Genomic DNA, 16,666 nt, shown 5'->3' on the forward strand with positions numbered 1-16,666 from the left:
TTTTTTTTTGTGGTTGGTACTAGGGATTGAACCTAGGGCCTTGACACTGTGTCTCGCTAATCACCAAGTGGCTTTCGAACAGTCTGTCTCGGCCTTCCAGAGTTCTGGAATCACAAGTTTGTGCCACCATGCTCAGCTTTTCTGTCTTCCTGTAGTGGTATTCAACTCACCCTGCTGCTAATCCCAAGGCTGGGTGTCAATTTTGACTTATTTACTGCCCTTCGCCCCAGACCCTCCACCTCAGAAATGTCTATCCAGCTAGGTTGCTTTGATTCCCACTGCCACTGCCACTGCTCAGGCCACATCTGTGTCACTTCTCACTGCCTCCCTGCCTTGGCCCATCTGGAGATATTTTGAGAGATATTTTGAGACATTTTGAGATATTTTGGTCCACCTCCTTCTAGGCACGCCATCCTTCTGAGGTCACCACGTCTTAACTCTGACTCCACTCACTTTCTAGGGCACCGAGAGGGAAAGAAGCCAACAAGAAAAAAAGGAGCTTTTTTTCTAAGCAGTGGAGACCTGGCCTCTTCACCTACAAGCTGGCTACAAATGTACCACAATTCTCCCCCTATCAAATTGACACCTTAATGTTTTTTACAGTCTTCTCATCATCCATGTTTGTCTCACCCACTTTGAGGTCTGCCAACATCTTTCTGATCCTTAGGTAAACAGGACAAATCACTCTGCTGGGAGACAGGAACACTCTGCCCCGTCTTGGCCTTGTGGGAGTGACTCTGATGGAACGGCAGGCAGACATGCACAGGGGGCGGCTGCACGGCTTCTTTCTGAGAGCAGTGCAGCTGTTTATGAGACTACCAAGTTGCATCAGCATATTCCCTGCTCACCTGGGCAGTCCTGAGAGTCTGGAGGGCCAGCTGCTGAGCTTTTGGGGAGGCACAGGGCAGCAGAGCTATCAGACCTTTGTACACTTGATTCTGGTACTTGGGGTTACCATGGACCAGCGAATCCAGGAGAATCTGCACTTCTTCCTGGGTCTCTTCTGACTTAGACTTTGCCAAAAACTCTGCTATAGATCGTACACCTGAGGAGAGAAGAGAAAATGCTAAATTGGAAGGGATTTAGGAAAATGATTTCCTACTAAAGATTACATAATGTAAAGAGAATTTGATTATTTTCAACCAATGGAGGTAAAAATCGAGGCTCAGTTTTTATCATTGTCTTGTTTACCCCTAGCTGTGTGATTCAAGGATTTTGCTTTAGCACAGGCATGTCAGGGTCTATGTTTTAAAATTTAAGATGGCACCGAGCATGGTGGCACATGCTTGTAATCCCATCACTCACCAGGAGTTCAAGGCCAACCTGAATGCCACGATGAAACCTTGTCTCACAAAACAAAACAAAAGCAAAAGGCTCTGCAAAACATACACATAAAACATGCATATTTACTACTAGATAGGAAGAGTGCTTAGCAGTTTACAAAATGTTTTTGCCAAACATTACTTCATTTAATCCTAGAAACTAGTGAGAGGAATATGTTCATCCTATTTTGTGAATAAAGTCACTGAGGTTCAGAGAAGCTGTGGAGGGGACCGAAAGGGAGAAAGTAGGCCCCTCTGGGGAGCTCAGGGCAGAAGTTCTACGGAGCGTGGCTACAGGGTGATGACCTCTTCCTTATCTTCCTCCGACTGGGCACTTGATTACTTCAATTCCACGGCCATCATCTTTTTCACTAGATTGTAAGCTCTTTGAGAACAGGGGCTGTATTTTATTCATCTTTGTATCCTTAGCACCTTTACATATGCCTAGCACACAGTAGGTACTCAATTTTATTTCTAGAGTTAGTCACAACTCAGTCTCACACAGGATTTTACCTTTTTTTTTTTCCTGGTACGGGGGATTGAACTCATGATCTTACACTTGCCAGGCAGGCACTTATGCTGCTGAGCTAAATACCCTGCTCCCCACACAGGATTTTAAGCAAGAGTTAATAAACTAGTTGTTGAACAGATGTGTGGAAAAAGTTATATTTAACACAGAGAAGTATTTCTCAAACCATCATTGAAAGACTTGAACAAATAATCAATCAGGGAAATCATAAATCTGGTTTTCTGGTGGTGGTGGGAAGAGAAACTCATTGAGTCCACTGTACAGAATGCTTCCTGCACAACCAGTTCTACATGGTTTTTATTCCCCTCAGGAGTGGTGGGTGCTACTATGAATCTACCCATGGAGACATGGAGTCTCATACCCAGTACCCACCATAGCTTTCACAAATGAGTTCCTTGTACTTCCTGCCAGAGTTTGCAACAACCTGCAGAAGCTTGATGGATTCCTTTTTGTCCTCTTCCTTGATCTCCTCTAGCCCAAGTATTTCCAGGAGTGTTAGGACACCTCCAACCTCAAGAAATTCGATCAGGTACCGATTACTGTCAAGGGCGGGGTGGGGTGGGAAAGAGGTGAAATAAACTTATCAAATTTCTTCACACAAACCCTTCTAAGACGTCCCAAGGTCCTTTCTTCATATACATTGCCGCTTATCCAGGAAATGTTTATAAATAATGTGATACAATACTTTGGAAATTCTTTCCAGTGAGAAATGCTGGAGTTAAACACTGAACATTTCTTGCTTTTGGCTTTCTAGCGTCTCTCACCTGCATTACTGGCACTCAGTTGTCACTTGTGGAATCACTGCTGCCCCCACTCGTGGGCCTGTGATTCCGGCTGGGTGAGTGAGTGACAGGGTATGTTATCCTGACTCTGCAACTCAACTTGGTGCCAGGTGTGAGGTGGAAAGTCAGGATGTTCTTGGGACCCCTGGGAAAGATTTGGCCTGTGGTCAGGGCGGCTGAGGTGTAAGGATGTGTATCTGGAGCATCAGGGGACCCCAGAACACGTTGGCTCTGAGTACAGATCAGAAAAAACTGATGAAGCAGGAAAAGAGAAAGGGAGAGAACAAGAACTAATGACCTTGTTTGGGCCCCTGGATCTAGTCAGGCCTGAAATACGTGTTTCTACTTTCTGGACTTTTGAGTGAAAGAGGCCGTCTGTACATTTGCTTCCCGAGTCCAGCCTGAGCTGCATTCCCATAATTCACAACCAAGAGGATGCGACTGGTAAAGAGCCAAAGCGGAGCTCGTGGAGGAAGTATGACTGGGTGTGGCCCTCCCAAGTTAGTGGGCACCTGCTGATACCTAGAATCCAGGGTGCTGTGTGAATGCCAAGGACACCACACATGTGATATGCCATGATGTCCCCAGAATCTAAGTGCAGGGGAACAGCTCATGGGTAGAGCGTTTGACTGCGAATCTGAGTGGAACTTACCTGCTCACAGCTGATAAGAAGATGCCAATGGATCTCAGGAGCTTTTCTAAGCTTGAGCCAGTCATGTAGCTGCAGAGCATGTTAAAGAGTACATTTCAGGGTGGTTTTCACGCAAAACCTAGATCCTGTGTCCGATTCCAGGGTGACCAGGCAGCTGAATCACACTCTTTATACAGAAAGAAGACCCGGCTGAAGGAGAAAGGTACTTAGGTGGGGATAACAGGGGTGCTGGCTTATTTCCTGTTCTCTGGGAAGTTTCCCTGCAGCAAGGAGGCTTGAAAGGAGGCAGAAGAAAGCTGAGGGTCAGTTTCCCAAACCTCTCTAGGCCATGACCGTCACACCCTTGGGTCTCAGCATAGTTTATTACTTCTCTAAAAAGAATTAACTTCACTGTTAATTCTCAATTTCATATTTGCTCAAAGTTTTACACTGGAGGTCACTATTCTTATGAAGAAGTGCATGGCTTCCTAATAAGAATAACAAGAGATGGTGGGAAAATTAAACCCTGATTTAAAACGACCTCAGTATTTAATGTTATTTTTTAATGTGAGCCTTTGCAAAAAGCCTCATTGTAATAAAGCACCCAGAGCATGCCGCAGCTCAGATACAAGGTATGAAATCAAGCCACAACAGAAAGGGAACCAGTCAACAATTACTAGGCTCATAACACATCACAAGCTCTTAGAACACTTAAAAAATTAGCTGAAATTATTGCAGCTCATGGAGGATGACTGAGAGCTTCCAAGACTGATAATGGCTAATGTAATGGCTTGGATATAATGCTGTTTTGTTGGGGGGAGTGTGGGGTGTGAGGCAAATTATCTCTGCTGCACCCTTGTTCCCAGGATGCCAATAGAAGGAGAGACAAATTGGCTCATTAGGAAAGGCTCTTTACTGCAAAATCAGTGTTTGCTCTGGAGCCAGGCTCCCTTTGCTTGTTGCTGCTGTGGTGGGGGACCAGGGGCTCAGCCCCCAGGGACTATCTCTATTCCTAGACTGTCACTACCCTGCACCCCCAAAGTCCTACCCTGCATCCCCAAACTGCTCCCATCCTTGCCTCAGTGGATTCTCTCCCTTCCTTCAGTTACCAGCCAGGTTGACCAACATTTGTCACCTTTTTTTTCCTCTGCTCAGGTTACTCTTGTTTGCATAGCTATACGCCTTACATATTTCTGGTCTATTATTTCCAGCAATTAGCTCTAGAAGGTTGCCGCAGTATCAGTAGAAGCTAACAAATACCAGTTTTTACTACCGGCCAGGCACTGGTTTGCTCACTACAGCCCTCTAGTGGGTTCTGCTAGTATCTGCATTTACTCCAGGAGTTAATCGAGGCAACCAAAGGCTTAAGGGAGGCAACAAAGGACTAAGAGCTGTGATTTGAACCCCAAGCCTACTCAGCCTGAGTGCCTGCCTTCCTGCTGTGGCCAAAGCGAGGGGATGGGGCTCTGTAGCTGTTTATGTGATGAACCGCCCCACCCCCGGGGGGTGGCTGCTGGGGAGCTGGGGGCCTGCATTGCCCACTACAGTGCAGGGCATGGGTTTTGGGCCAGACAGACCCATTTCAAGGCTTGTCACTGTTATTTACTGGGAATTACTTAACCTTCCAAAGCTTATCTTTTTTCTCTATAAAATGGGATAAACAGTGACCACCTACAGGCTGAGCATGTAGCTCAAATGACAGAAACCAGTACCTAGAACATAAAGACTCACTAAGTGCCAATTAATGGTGTCATAATATATAAACCTTTAGTTACCGATCTATTCTGGAAGACTGACCAAAGGGTCTAGGCTTATGGGATAGTTCTGCAAGAGATAATAATGCCACATGGATTTGTTTTCTTCTAAAATGGACCATACCTGGAGGATGGGGAGGAGAAATAGAATCTCTAATTCAAAACATTATCGTCTGGGCACAGTAGTGATCCCAGCACTCTGGGAGGCTGAGGCAGAAGGATTGAAAGATCGAGCCCAGCCTGGACAATTTGTGACTTAGTGAGACCCTGTCTCAAAAAAAAAAAAAAAAAAAAAAAAAAAATTGAACAAGGGCTGGGGGCATAGCTCAGTGAAAAGGTCCTGGATTCAATCCCAGCATTACACACGCATATACATACAGACACACACACACACTTCAAACCAAAACAATAAAACACACTATCATTCCCACTGGTCTAATTTTTTTTTCTGTTGTAGAAGAGGGTCACAAAAAGGGAATTATGAGAAATTCTACGTGTAGAAATTAAATTTTCTACTGTATATGAAGAGCCTGGTTCAGTGTCTGCTGAATGTTAGGCACTGAAGCTGGCACTTGAAACAGAGAGAAGAACATGAAGCCTTGCCTGACAGGAGCAGTGACCAGGAAAAGAAGTGAGCTTCCTGAAGAAGTAGTGTTTAAACTGACACCTGATGGCTGAGTGTGGTGGTGCACACGTGTAATCCCAGCATTTTGGAAGTCCAGTCTGGGCAGTTAGCAACTCGGTGAGATTCTGTTTGAAAAAAAAAGCCTAATAAAGGACTAGAGTATAATGAAGGGGCTTACAGAACAGGAGAGGATTCAGGCAGGGAAAAAAGTATGAAGGGTGTGCACTGAATCCATGAAGTACCACAGGCACACCGAGAAAGAACACCCTCATCTAACCCTAGAGAAATGCTACCTCAAGGGTGACAAAGTATGCTTTCAGTTGTTTTTGCCTCCAGGAATCCTGAGCACAAACACCTCAAACCCAGCACGCCTGACACCAACCTCAGCTACACCTGAACTTCGTTCTTTCCTCTGTTCACCAGTTTCTCAAGTTGGAAGTATGAGAGTCATCCTGTGGCAGTGTGTGGTCACAGCTGCTTCCATGTCCTGAAATGATTCAAAATGTTTACCGTTCTTGGTCATTCTGACTTTGGGGAAGAGCCAGAAATCTCATGGTGCCACCTCAGATGAGGACACATCATGATGCTTTCTTTACCAGCCTGCCTCTCCATCAGGTGCCACTTCGCAGCAGTATTCTCCATACTATTGGTCACGGTTTGTGAAGGTACTCATGAAACAGGATTTCCAGAACTGTTTCAAAAGTGGCAAGAACAATGGGATAAATGTGCACAAAGCCAAGGCAAGTGTTTTGAGGGAGATGAATGGCAATGTGTTTTTTACTATAAAAATTAAAAAACACTACAAGAATCAAGATGTATCATATATAGGTATAAATTCCCTATGATGAATGTGATCATTATGCAAACCTAAAAAGTACCAATAGATTTAACTTAAAAAATAATCTTAAAATATTAAAATGTTCACTATATATTGTGATCGTATCTTGGATGCAGAGGTCAGATTCCAGAGAGAAATTGGGAGACTCCATCAACTGGTGTGGCGTGGGCATCCTGACAATAGATTTAACTACTCATGGAGAATCTGGGAGCAGAGAAGAGGATACGGATCTCAAGGAACATCAACATCTAAGCCAAGACAGGTCTGAGGAAGAGTCGCAACGAGCAGAAAGGAAAGAGAAACCAGGAGAACTAGTGCTGGCCGAGATGGGTACGCTGACAAGCGGCCCTGAGAGGTCATGGATAAGGAGGACGTAGTTGCTAGGCTTTGTGAGGAGAAAACCAATGGTAACCTAGGTAAGAACTGCACCGGGGGAGCGAGGGGCACAGAAATCAGATGACAGAGGGTGGGGGAGAAAGCAGGGGCGGGAAGTGGAGCCAGGGAGCCTCAGGAACCTTTTCAGCAAGTGGCATTAGAATGGGCAGGAGCTGGGTGAAGCTCAGCTTTGAGTCAGTGATTTAATTTAGGTTTTAAAGTAGAGGAGATTGGGGCTGGGGATTTAGCTCAGCGGCATAAGCACCTGCCTTGCAAGCAGGCAGTTGTGAGTTCGATCCCTGGTATTGATAAAAAGGAAAAAGACAAAAAAAAAAAAAAAAAAAAAAAAAGAAAAGAAAAGAAAGAAAAAAAAGTAGAGGAGATTTCTTCATATTTGCTAATGGAAAAAGCTGATAATGAAGTGAAGGAGAAAGCTATGAGACAGGGAAAATACAACCTTTATGGAGGCTTCAAGTATAAAACAAATACAAATTAGCCCTAGATAAAAGGAGTAACAACTTCAACTTTGATAGGAGAAAAAGAAGGACGGAGGTGAAGAATACCAGGAAGTCAAAGAGTTTTTGATTTTAGGGATATTTTAATCACCAGATGTCCTGTGCTAAAATGTTAAAAGAGGGACAGATGTGGTGGCACATGCCTGTAGCAGTCAGGAGGCAGAGGCAGAAGAATCTCTGAGTTCGAAGCCAGTCTGGACCCTGGAGATAGGGAGAGAGAGGGGAGAGAGAGAGGGAGACAGACAGAGAGAGATGGAGAGAGAGGGACAGGGAGAGAGAGAATCAGGAAAGAAGCTCCCTTAACAATTTTTTTTTTCTTTTTGGAAGTTTCCTTTTGTTTGTTTGCTCTCCGTTCAGCAAAGGATACGTGATTCTAAGGCAGGTAGTCAAGCGTGTAAGGAACAAGCTGGCTCCCTGGGAAAACTCCTGTTCCAATTCAGGGCCAGTCTTGCCTTGGTTGGTTTCAATGAAATTGTCGAGGATGTGACTCCTCGTGACTTTGCCAGCATTGTCCCACTCTTGTAAGAAACTTAAAAGCCTGCTAATTGCCGCCTGCTCCTTTACAGAAGTCATGATCACTGAGTCCTGAGGGTAGCTACAGAGGAAGGGAAAACAGACAGGTTAACAGCATATGTAGAACCATGAAAATCCATACTTTGGTGGGTTTTGCTTTTCTGCTGATTAGCTGGGTACAGTTACACACAAAACTCACTCTAGCACCTGTCAACTGCTACTTCAGCCAGGAAGCTCAATGGGTTATGACGGAATTAAGGTAGCTGGGTGTGGTGACACATACCGGTCATCCCTCCTAATCTAGAGGTTAAACCAGGAGCCCATAAATTCAAGGATAACCTGTGCAATTTAGTGAGACCTGTCTCAAAATAAAAGGCTGGGGGTATAGCTCAGTGGTAGAGTGCTTGCCCAGCATGTGTGAGGTCCTGGGTTCAATTCCAGAAACCAAAAGAACATCAAGAGGGTAAATGTCAAGTTAGGTTTTTTTTTTTTTTTTTTTTTTTTTTGAGGCAGGGTTTCCCTATGTAGTTCAGGCTGGTCTTTACCATGAGTCACTATGTAGCCCATGCTGGCTTTGAACTCATGACAATACTCCAGCCTAAGCCTCCAGTGCTGGGATTATAGGCATACACTACCATGTCCAGCTAAGTCTACCCCCCCCCCTTTTTTTTGACTTTTTGAGACATTTTCACTATGCAGTTGGGGTTGGCCTTGAACTCACTTTGTAGCTCAGGCTGGCCTCCAAATCTCAGTGATCCTCCTGCCTCAGCCACCTGAGTGCTGGGATTATAGGCATGCACCACCATACCTGACTACTATCTGGTCTTTTCAGATGTATTTTGTTGTTATGTTAGACAGGGTCTCACCATGTATTCCTTGCTAGGCTTGAACTTGCAATCCTGTCTGAGCCTCCCCAGAGGAAGGCACCATGCCTAGGTCAATGCTTTAGGAGTTAAAGTGTGTCCTGGTGATGCTAACAATGGAAAGATCATAGTATCAACTGAGAATGAAGATGCTTGCTAACAAGCTGGCCTTTCTCACAGCTTGACTTACATGGAGTCAGAGATTTGGGGTCCTTAAAGATCTAGCCCCCTCTCATGCCAACCTGCTCTTTAACCTTGAACTTAGGGGTTTTGCACTAATTCCTCAAGACTTTTTAAAAAAGTTAGTGGTAAGAAAAAGTTCCTATTCCATAGTTGGATTAATGGGCTGTGGTTTGTAGGAGTCTGTGTCCTTGGGAGAATGTTTTCAGTGGGGGAGGGAAGGTTTAAAATAAACCCGTTTTCCAAAAATAGTTGTGATTGAAAGTGTTATTATCCATAACAAATGTTAGTGCTGATGGGAGAGAGGCATGTGCGATGCTTTTGTCTAACAGACAAGTGAAAGTCATATTTCACATTATCATAGGGTTTTCTGTGATTTACAGAATATTTGTGAAACATTACTTGCAGGGGCCATGATTGATATGGAGAGAACAGCTTGTGTGTAGGGGAGATGTGTATTTCACAAAGACTGTTCAACATGAAATTTACAGTCCCATAAAGTGCTTCTACATCTTCGCCAGAGATCTAGTTAAAAGGACTTTACAGTCTGAAACATCCTAAAATTGATTCTAAATTAACGTTTCTTCACATGTATTTGAGATATTGATGGGGCTCAGCTATCAGAGTTTTATTAGGAAGCAATAATGTGAGGAACGAGGAGACAGACACACATACATACCAACCTCCACGGCTCTCAGAGGTCACCGGATGTGCACTTCTGGGAGGGTGGAAGGGAAGGCAACTCCGAGATCCTGGCAGAATTACTAACAAGGTGAATAGCTGTGCACCAACCTAAAAAGAATGACCAAAGACCAGCATGAGATGAAGATGATCACTGTGAATGCTATGCTATGCTAGTCCTAAAGCTGAAATAACTTTCCAAGGCCGTGGCCACCTCCAACAACCAAGCTGCCTCAAGAAAATGGGGGTGAGGGGCTGTTCTAGACGCCAGCATGAGGTTTGTCAGGATGAACCAAGGATCAAAACTCAGAGTAAAAGCAGACATGCACCCAACAGTTCCAGGACAGGATGCTCTGTATTAAACCCTTGTTTCCAGGATTCCTTATATGTCTTCCTCTATTTTTAAAACTGGAAATAAACAAACAAATCCACAAAAAAGCCAAAGTGGCAGCTTTCAAGGGCACAGTGATGCTGATGCAATGCTAATGCAGTGAGGGCTGGTCAGGTGGCTCTTACTAGGTGCTGTGGGAGATAACTGGTTGGTCGGTTGTGTGGCAGAGCAGAGGAGCTCGAGGTCTGGAACCAGACTGGGTTCAAGGCTCAGCTCTGTGACTTGCTGTTTAATGAAAGATTAAAATAGTACCTGCCTTATGTGCCCCCCCCCTCCACGCTCCCTGCACAGAGGTGGCCATGATCAGCCCTCTTGGCTGTGTCTTTGGTGTTTACCTGGATATTTGCAAATAATGAGCTTATACTACTTGGTATGGGCTGAATTGGGCCTTCCCAAGTCCATGTGTTGAAGTCTAAACTCTTCAGTGCCTTAGAATGTGATCATATTTGTAGAAAGGGTCTTTAAAGAGACAGTGAAGGTAAAATGAGGTTATTAGGGTGTGCCTTTATCCAACACAGCTGATGCTTAGGACTCACCTGGACATGCTTAGGACTTAGATACACCCTAGGGAAGACGAGGTGATGACACAGGACGAGGTGCTACGGAGGCAATCACCCCTGCACTGCCCTGGTTTCCCCACCAAATCTACCAAATGTGTAATGGAAATTTTTCTAAATGTTCAACCTTTAGCTGACCAGTTCCAGCTATTCCCTGGAGACCTGAGTCACACATTTTTGATTTTTTTCTCCTTTAGTTGAAGATCATTGTTCACTAAGCATTGTACACAAGTGTCCTAGGGTTTTCTTTTGCCATTCTTCTGTGGTGTATCCCACATCTCCCCCCCTTTTTTGTTCTTTATTTCCTTGTCTAGTTGAACTACATTCTCTAGTAGTTTCATATGTATGTGAACTGGAAAGTCTGAAAATCTCTTTTTGTCTTCGTGTTGAGGAAAGACTGGGTATGTGACTTGGTGTTAGAAATGAGGTTGCCTGAAGACCTCTAATGTCTCCAATGTTTTGGTTTTATTGGTCTTATTCTTTACTGTTTTGTTCAATTTTATGATAACTGATGATATAGGCAATTCTTTTTAAGATAACAAGAGGCATTATGGTAACCATTGTTGATCACCTTGTATTTTGTTTTTACATTATGTATTATGTCCATCCTTTTGATTTGACTGACTCTGTCCTGTTATGTCACATTTGGTTTTACTTTCTTCAAAAAAAAAAAAAAAGTAATAAGAACTGTGGGAGCAGTGAAACCCAAGATGTGTAATTGTCATTGTATGGAAGAAGGGAGGGGAGAGTTCTCTGGGGGATATAACTGCATGTATGTTTGGGTGTGTAGGATGGATAACCATATTGCTGAGTTTTGTCGGATCATTGAACAAAACTGTTTGCAGTCTCACTGTTTGAAGGTCCCCTCTGTATGCTTTAATTTTGTAACTTCAACAACTATTTCTAAGATAACAATATGTAATTAACAGGTGATTTCCTACTGTTTATTTTTTCTGAAATTCTGTATAACTTGTACCCCCTTTTTTTTTTCCTTAAATAAAATTAAAAAAAAAAAAGAAATGAGGTTGCCTACTGATAGGATTTTTGGCGTAATAAAGGGAAAATATAAAGTAAAAATGGCCTTTATTCTAAGAATGCGGAGAGAATCCATGACCACCAGGGCCTGGCTTTCTCTGTTGTAAACGTGGTGTGGGGCATACATATAGTTTCTGACTGGGATGGTGCTTAAGGTGGCATTGCTGATGCTCAGGCAGCTGAGTGGGACACCACAGGTAAGTTGTTATAGGGGAGGGGGAAGTGATCTCAAGGTACGTCCCCTGGTCCCTCCTCCCACTGTCCTAATATCCCTCCTCCCACTGTCGTAATATCCTATCTAGGGCAAAATCCTTTCACCTACCAGCTGCTGTTGCTGACAAAATGTAACTTTGATTTCTGTATCTTTGAAAGCTTTTTTAAAAAAAAAAATTTTTTTTTTGGTCTTTTTCTTTTTTTATCGATACCGGGGATTGAACTCACAACCACACACTTGCAAGGCAGGCACTTATGCCACTGAGCTAAATCCTCAGTCCTGAAAGTTTTTCTAAAAGTGTATGATGAAAAAAAGAGTGTATGATGGTGGGCGTGGTAACTCCCATCTGTACTCCCAGTACTCAGGAGGCTGAGGCAGGAGGATTGCTCTAAATTTGAGGCCAGCCTGGACTACAAAGCGAGACCCTGTCTCAAAGAAAAAAAAAAAAAAAAAAAAAAGGTGGGCCTTTTGGTGCAGGTCTTTTTCATTTATTGTACTAGGTCCTTGTTGGGCTTTTTAAAATTAGCTGCTATGGTCTTCAGTTTTTAGAAATTTCTCAGGAAACAACTAGTCTTTTCATTGGAGAATTTAAAATGTTAGTCAGTAGAGGTTATTTTCCTCTCTTCTACATTCTCTAGGGTTTCCAGGGAGCATGGGTAAGAAAAACATCTGGCTATTGGCATCCCGGGAGTGGAAGAAGGGGCTAGGATCTGCAACCGGTTTTCCTGTACCCCTGTTTTTACCCTGTATATCATCCCTGGCCTTCCAACTACACTGAGGTCCACAAGTATGGAAGCCTCCAGAGTTCAATTCTCTTTGGTGTATGCAGCTAAGAGTTTGGAGTGTTGCTCACCTGCTGAGGGCGGGGCTCAAAAAAAGTGCTTGGCACATAGCTCTCAGTCAGCGTCCTGCTCAGCTCCACACCTTGTTTACTTTCTCTAGTTGCCTGATTCCAAGCCTAAGGCCTCCTGCAGGCCAGGGTGGGTGACTGCCTTGCTTCCTGCAGCTGATCTCCCCTTGCTGGGACTTGGTTTGCAGTTCCCTCAGCCTCCAGCCAGTTGGCTCCCCCCACCCCTTCTGCTTTCCAAATATTTGTTGAATCCTCCCACATGTTGTTGCCTCTTTCCCTGAACTTTTGTGACTTTTAGATAGCCTTATGTCACTGAGGTTTGTAGAAGTTGGGGGAGATCAAGGGCAGCAGTCATGTTTAAGAGAGAGTCTCCAGACAATTACTAATTTTTATCTCAACCTTTCTTCAGTGTGAGATTTGGTAAGACTGAAAAAAACGATGGGGCTGGAGAATAGCTCAGTGGTAGGAAGCTTGTACTGAATTGGATCCTTAATTCCACAAACAAAATAAAACAAAACCCCCAAACCATTAAAAACAAAATCTTAAAAGAATTACAAAGAGAAAACAGTAGGCAAAGGAAAGAAATGTGCTAATTTCAAGACGTCATGTTGCTGGGATAAAATCTGTATTTAAAATTTTTGACTATCAAAAGAAAAGGGGAGAAAAATAAAAAGGGAGCTGGGTGTGGTGGTGCATGTCTATCATCCCAGCACTTGGGAGGCTGAGGCAGGAATGCCACAAGTTTAGGCCAGCGTTGGCTATGTAGTGAGTTCAAGGCCAGCCTGTACTGCATAGTGAGACCCTGTATCAGGAAAAAAAAAAAGAAAAGAAAAGAAAAAGGAGAAACGTGTTTTTCCTGGTAAAGGAAAAGGGAGAAAAAAAGATTTTTTTTTAGTTTTTATATTAAGCAATAGCTCCACACAAGAATATGTATGTGTAAAATTATTTTTTAACCCAGGCCTGGTGGTACACACCTGTAACTCCACTACTCAGAAAGGTGAAACAGGAGGATCATCACATGTTCAAGGCCAGCCTGGGCTACACAGGTACTGGAAACCAGCCTAAACTACTTAGTCCCTATCTCAAAAAACAAAAATAAATTTTTAATATTTTTTTGAGACAGGATCTTGCTATATAGCCCAGGCTGGCCTTGAATTTATAACAATTCTCCTGCCTCTCCCTCTCAATGCTAGGATTACAGGCATGCAATACCATGCCTGGTTGGTAAATTTTTAAATTTTCTCTTTTTTTTGAATTTTTAATTTTTCAAGACAATGTTTTTAAATACGGGAGATAGAACCCAGGGCCTTCATACTGAGCTACCTCCGCAGCCCACTTTTTTTTTTTAAATTTGGAGACAGGATCTTGCTATGTCATCCAGACTGAGCTCAAACTTCTGATCCTTCTGCCCCATCCTTCCACTTGTGACACTCCTGCCTCAGCCTCCCAGAGTGTGGAGATTACAGGCGTGCATCATCGTGCTTGGCTTGATCTTCTTTTCTTTCATTTTACATTTATTTATTTATTTATTGCAGGCTGGGGATCTAACTCCTAGCCTTTGTTGAGCAACATCCCCAGCCTTGTTGTACGTAATTCTCTTAAGAAGGACTACAGTTACTGTCCACAATTTTCAGAGAAAGAGACTAAAGTTTGAAAAGCTATGCTTATTAATGAAGGCCTCATGGCTAAAAGGAATGGAGATGAGATTTGAACTTGAACTGGCACGTAACTCCACAAAGTCCGAGTACTCTTTGTTAAGCAAACACTGATTCTGTTGTCCCCTGCACTCCATAGTATCACTCACAACTTGTTGTCAAAGCCAAGGCTGGCCTGCAGTCTGCAGCAGACAAGTCCCCTTCCAAATGTCTTTCTCAGACCCTCCCTCCCAGCTGTGCACCTGGTGCTGGGTGCTGTGCACCTCCTCCTGTGCACCTGTGCAAACCCTTTGCAGGGCTCCATGTTTTCCTCCTGCTCTGTGGCCTCACTCCCTCCATCACTGTCAGTGCTTCTGTATGTGGCTGGCTCCCAAGTCCACACCCTCAGCCTGGACACTGTCCTGGGCTCTGCCTCCTTGTACTTCAGGGGCCAGAGAACTGCTCAAGGGTGTGTGTCACAGGCTCCTCCCGTCCACAGAGCCCATGCTGAACTCACCCCCTCCTCTTCCCTGTCCCATTGCCCCATGCGCATGGGCTACCATCTTCCTAGTCACCTGACAGGTGCCCTAGGCTAGCACAGTCCCTTGTTCTCCTTATCTGAAGGTTTGTTGCCAGTTTCTGTGGGTCACACTCCTAACTCGCCCTTGCCCTCGGACCAGGGTGTTCGGCTGCATGAGCACTTTTTTTTTTTTGGTACCAGGAATCAAACTTAAGACCTTGTGCTTTCTAGGCAGGCTCTGTGCCACTGAGCTGTATCCCTGGTGGCCCACGGCTGCTCCTTTTGAGTCACATCCCCATCTCCATGGATTACTGCACCAGCCTCCTCACCCTCCTCTGACCGACCCCATCCTCACTCCACAGAGAGCCGGATTTCTCAGCAGCAAATTCCTCAGAGATTTTCTTTATTCCGGGATAAAGAATTCTATCTCAGTCCAAACTATTTCACTTAAATTCTGCCCCCAAGTGAAAACTGGCACTGAGCCCCACCCCAGCCCACTTTCTTACTTCTAGCAGGGATCAGGAGGAGGCTGCCCACTTCCGTCCATAGTAGAAAGCATTCTCATGTTTCTAAGCCATGTTTCCTTTTCTGAAGTCAGGCCTTCTGTTCTTCTCTACTCCCTTGCCTCCAGGGTGCTCTGTCAGCCACCCGTCCCATTCAGAGTCACAGATACACATCTGCCTCTACTCCGGAGTCACAGGGCAACTTCCAGGTCAGTATTTCCATCCTCAACAGATATTAGTAAACTGACATCCAAGGGGCTAGGGATTTAGCTCAGCAGCATAAGCGCCTGCCTTGCAAGCAGGCAGTCGTGAGTTCGATTCCTGGTACCGATAAAAACGAAAAAGACAAAAAAAAAAAAGTAAACTGACATCCAATATACTGTGCTTATAATAAGCCCTGTAATTTCCACTAATCTGACATATTTAGATATCCTGGGTATCAACTCTGAGCAAGGCAATGGAGTTGGCACTGGTTAACATATAAACATAGTCCTTCTGGGCTGGGGATTTAGCACAGCGGCATAAGCGCCTGCCTTGCCAGCAGGCAGTCATGAGTTCGATCCCTGGTACCGATAAAAACGGAAAAGACCAAAAACAAAAAACATAAAAAACCAAAACAAAACATAGTCCTTCTCCTTAGGGTGCTTACATCCTGGGAGGGAGAGAGACTCAGGCAGCCGAGGTTTTAATGAAGACTGAAAAGTGATCTGTGGGGAATACAGGCAAAGCTTTGTTGGTGCACGGGAGAGGTATGAAATCTAGAAATCCAGGATCCAGCTTTCACTTCCAAATAACCCAGCATCATACTGAAGAGCTATACTTTAAACTCTAAGTAGCCACCTGCCACTTGGGAAGTCTATAGTTCCAAGCTCCTTAACCTGTATACCTCTTCACCTGTTCTCAGATCAAGTCTTGGGCTTAACAAAGAAACTTTTAGGCCCTCAGGCAAGAACACCTTACTATTCTTTCTTCTCTCCACATTACCCCTATCCACACTCATCCTTCCTCTTTCTCTGTCCCTCTACTAGAGCTCTGTATCCATCCATTCATTTGTCCCATCCATCCCACCCATCCATTTCATCCATCCATCTCGTCTCCTTAGGGCCCTTTTCCATTCATTACTCCCCCTACCCTTTTATCCTCAACCATTCTCTTTAGGTATTTTGTTAGTCTACTTAATTTTTGCCAATCTATAAGAAAAAGCAAAATCTCAAATCCACATCCTCCTTTAGTTGTCTGATTTTTTTTTTTTTCTTTTGGTACTGGGAATTGAACTCAGGACCTCGCACTTGTCAGGGAGGTGCTGTGTGGCTGAGCTTTATCCCAGGCCCCTAATTTTCTCACTTTGTAGCAA

General features: G+C 44.1%; 1 protein-coding gene across 11 annotated transcripts in view; it reads right to left on the bottom strand.

Moving 5' to 3' along the window:
- Positions 1–16,666, bottom strand: part of Armh1 (armadillo like helical domain containing 1) — a 41,066-nt gene that overhangs the window by 15,504 nt on the left and 8,896 nt on the right. For 5 of the 11 annotated variants that reach the window (XM_013157990.3, XM_063236254.1, XM_063236255.1 and 2 more), the window contains exons 2-6: positions 9,611–9,719; positions 7,739–7,966; positions 3,286–3,354; positions 2,224–2,390; positions 849–1,045 (exon numbers count right to left, since the gene is read on the bottom strand). In XM_013157990.3, the coding sequence (XP_013013444.1) occupies positions 849–1,045; positions 2,224–2,390; positions 3,286–3,354; positions 7,739–7,944 (639 nt within the window). In that variant the 5' untranslated portion in view covers positions 7,945–7,966; positions 9,611–9,719. Of the gene's footprint in view, positions 1–848; positions 1,046–2,223; positions 2,391–3,285; positions 3,355–7,738; positions 7,967–9,606; positions 9,720–15,315; positions 15,634–16,666 lie in introns of those variants that run through there. The other 6 variants (XM_063236256.1, XM_063236257.1, XM_063236262.1 and 3 more) reach the window with 3 other exon arrangements.

The sequence above is a fragment of the Cavia porcellus genome, unplaced genomic scaffold, assembly GCF_034190915.1.
Source record: "Cavia porcellus strain 051 isolate PalLab524CR breed Dunkin Hartley unplaced genomic scaffold, mCavPor4.1 scaffold_25, whole genome shotgun sequence".
In the NCBI taxonomy this organism is placed as follows: domain Eukaryota; kingdom Metazoa; phylum Chordata; class Mammalia; order Rodentia; family Caviidae; genus Cavia; species Cavia porcellus.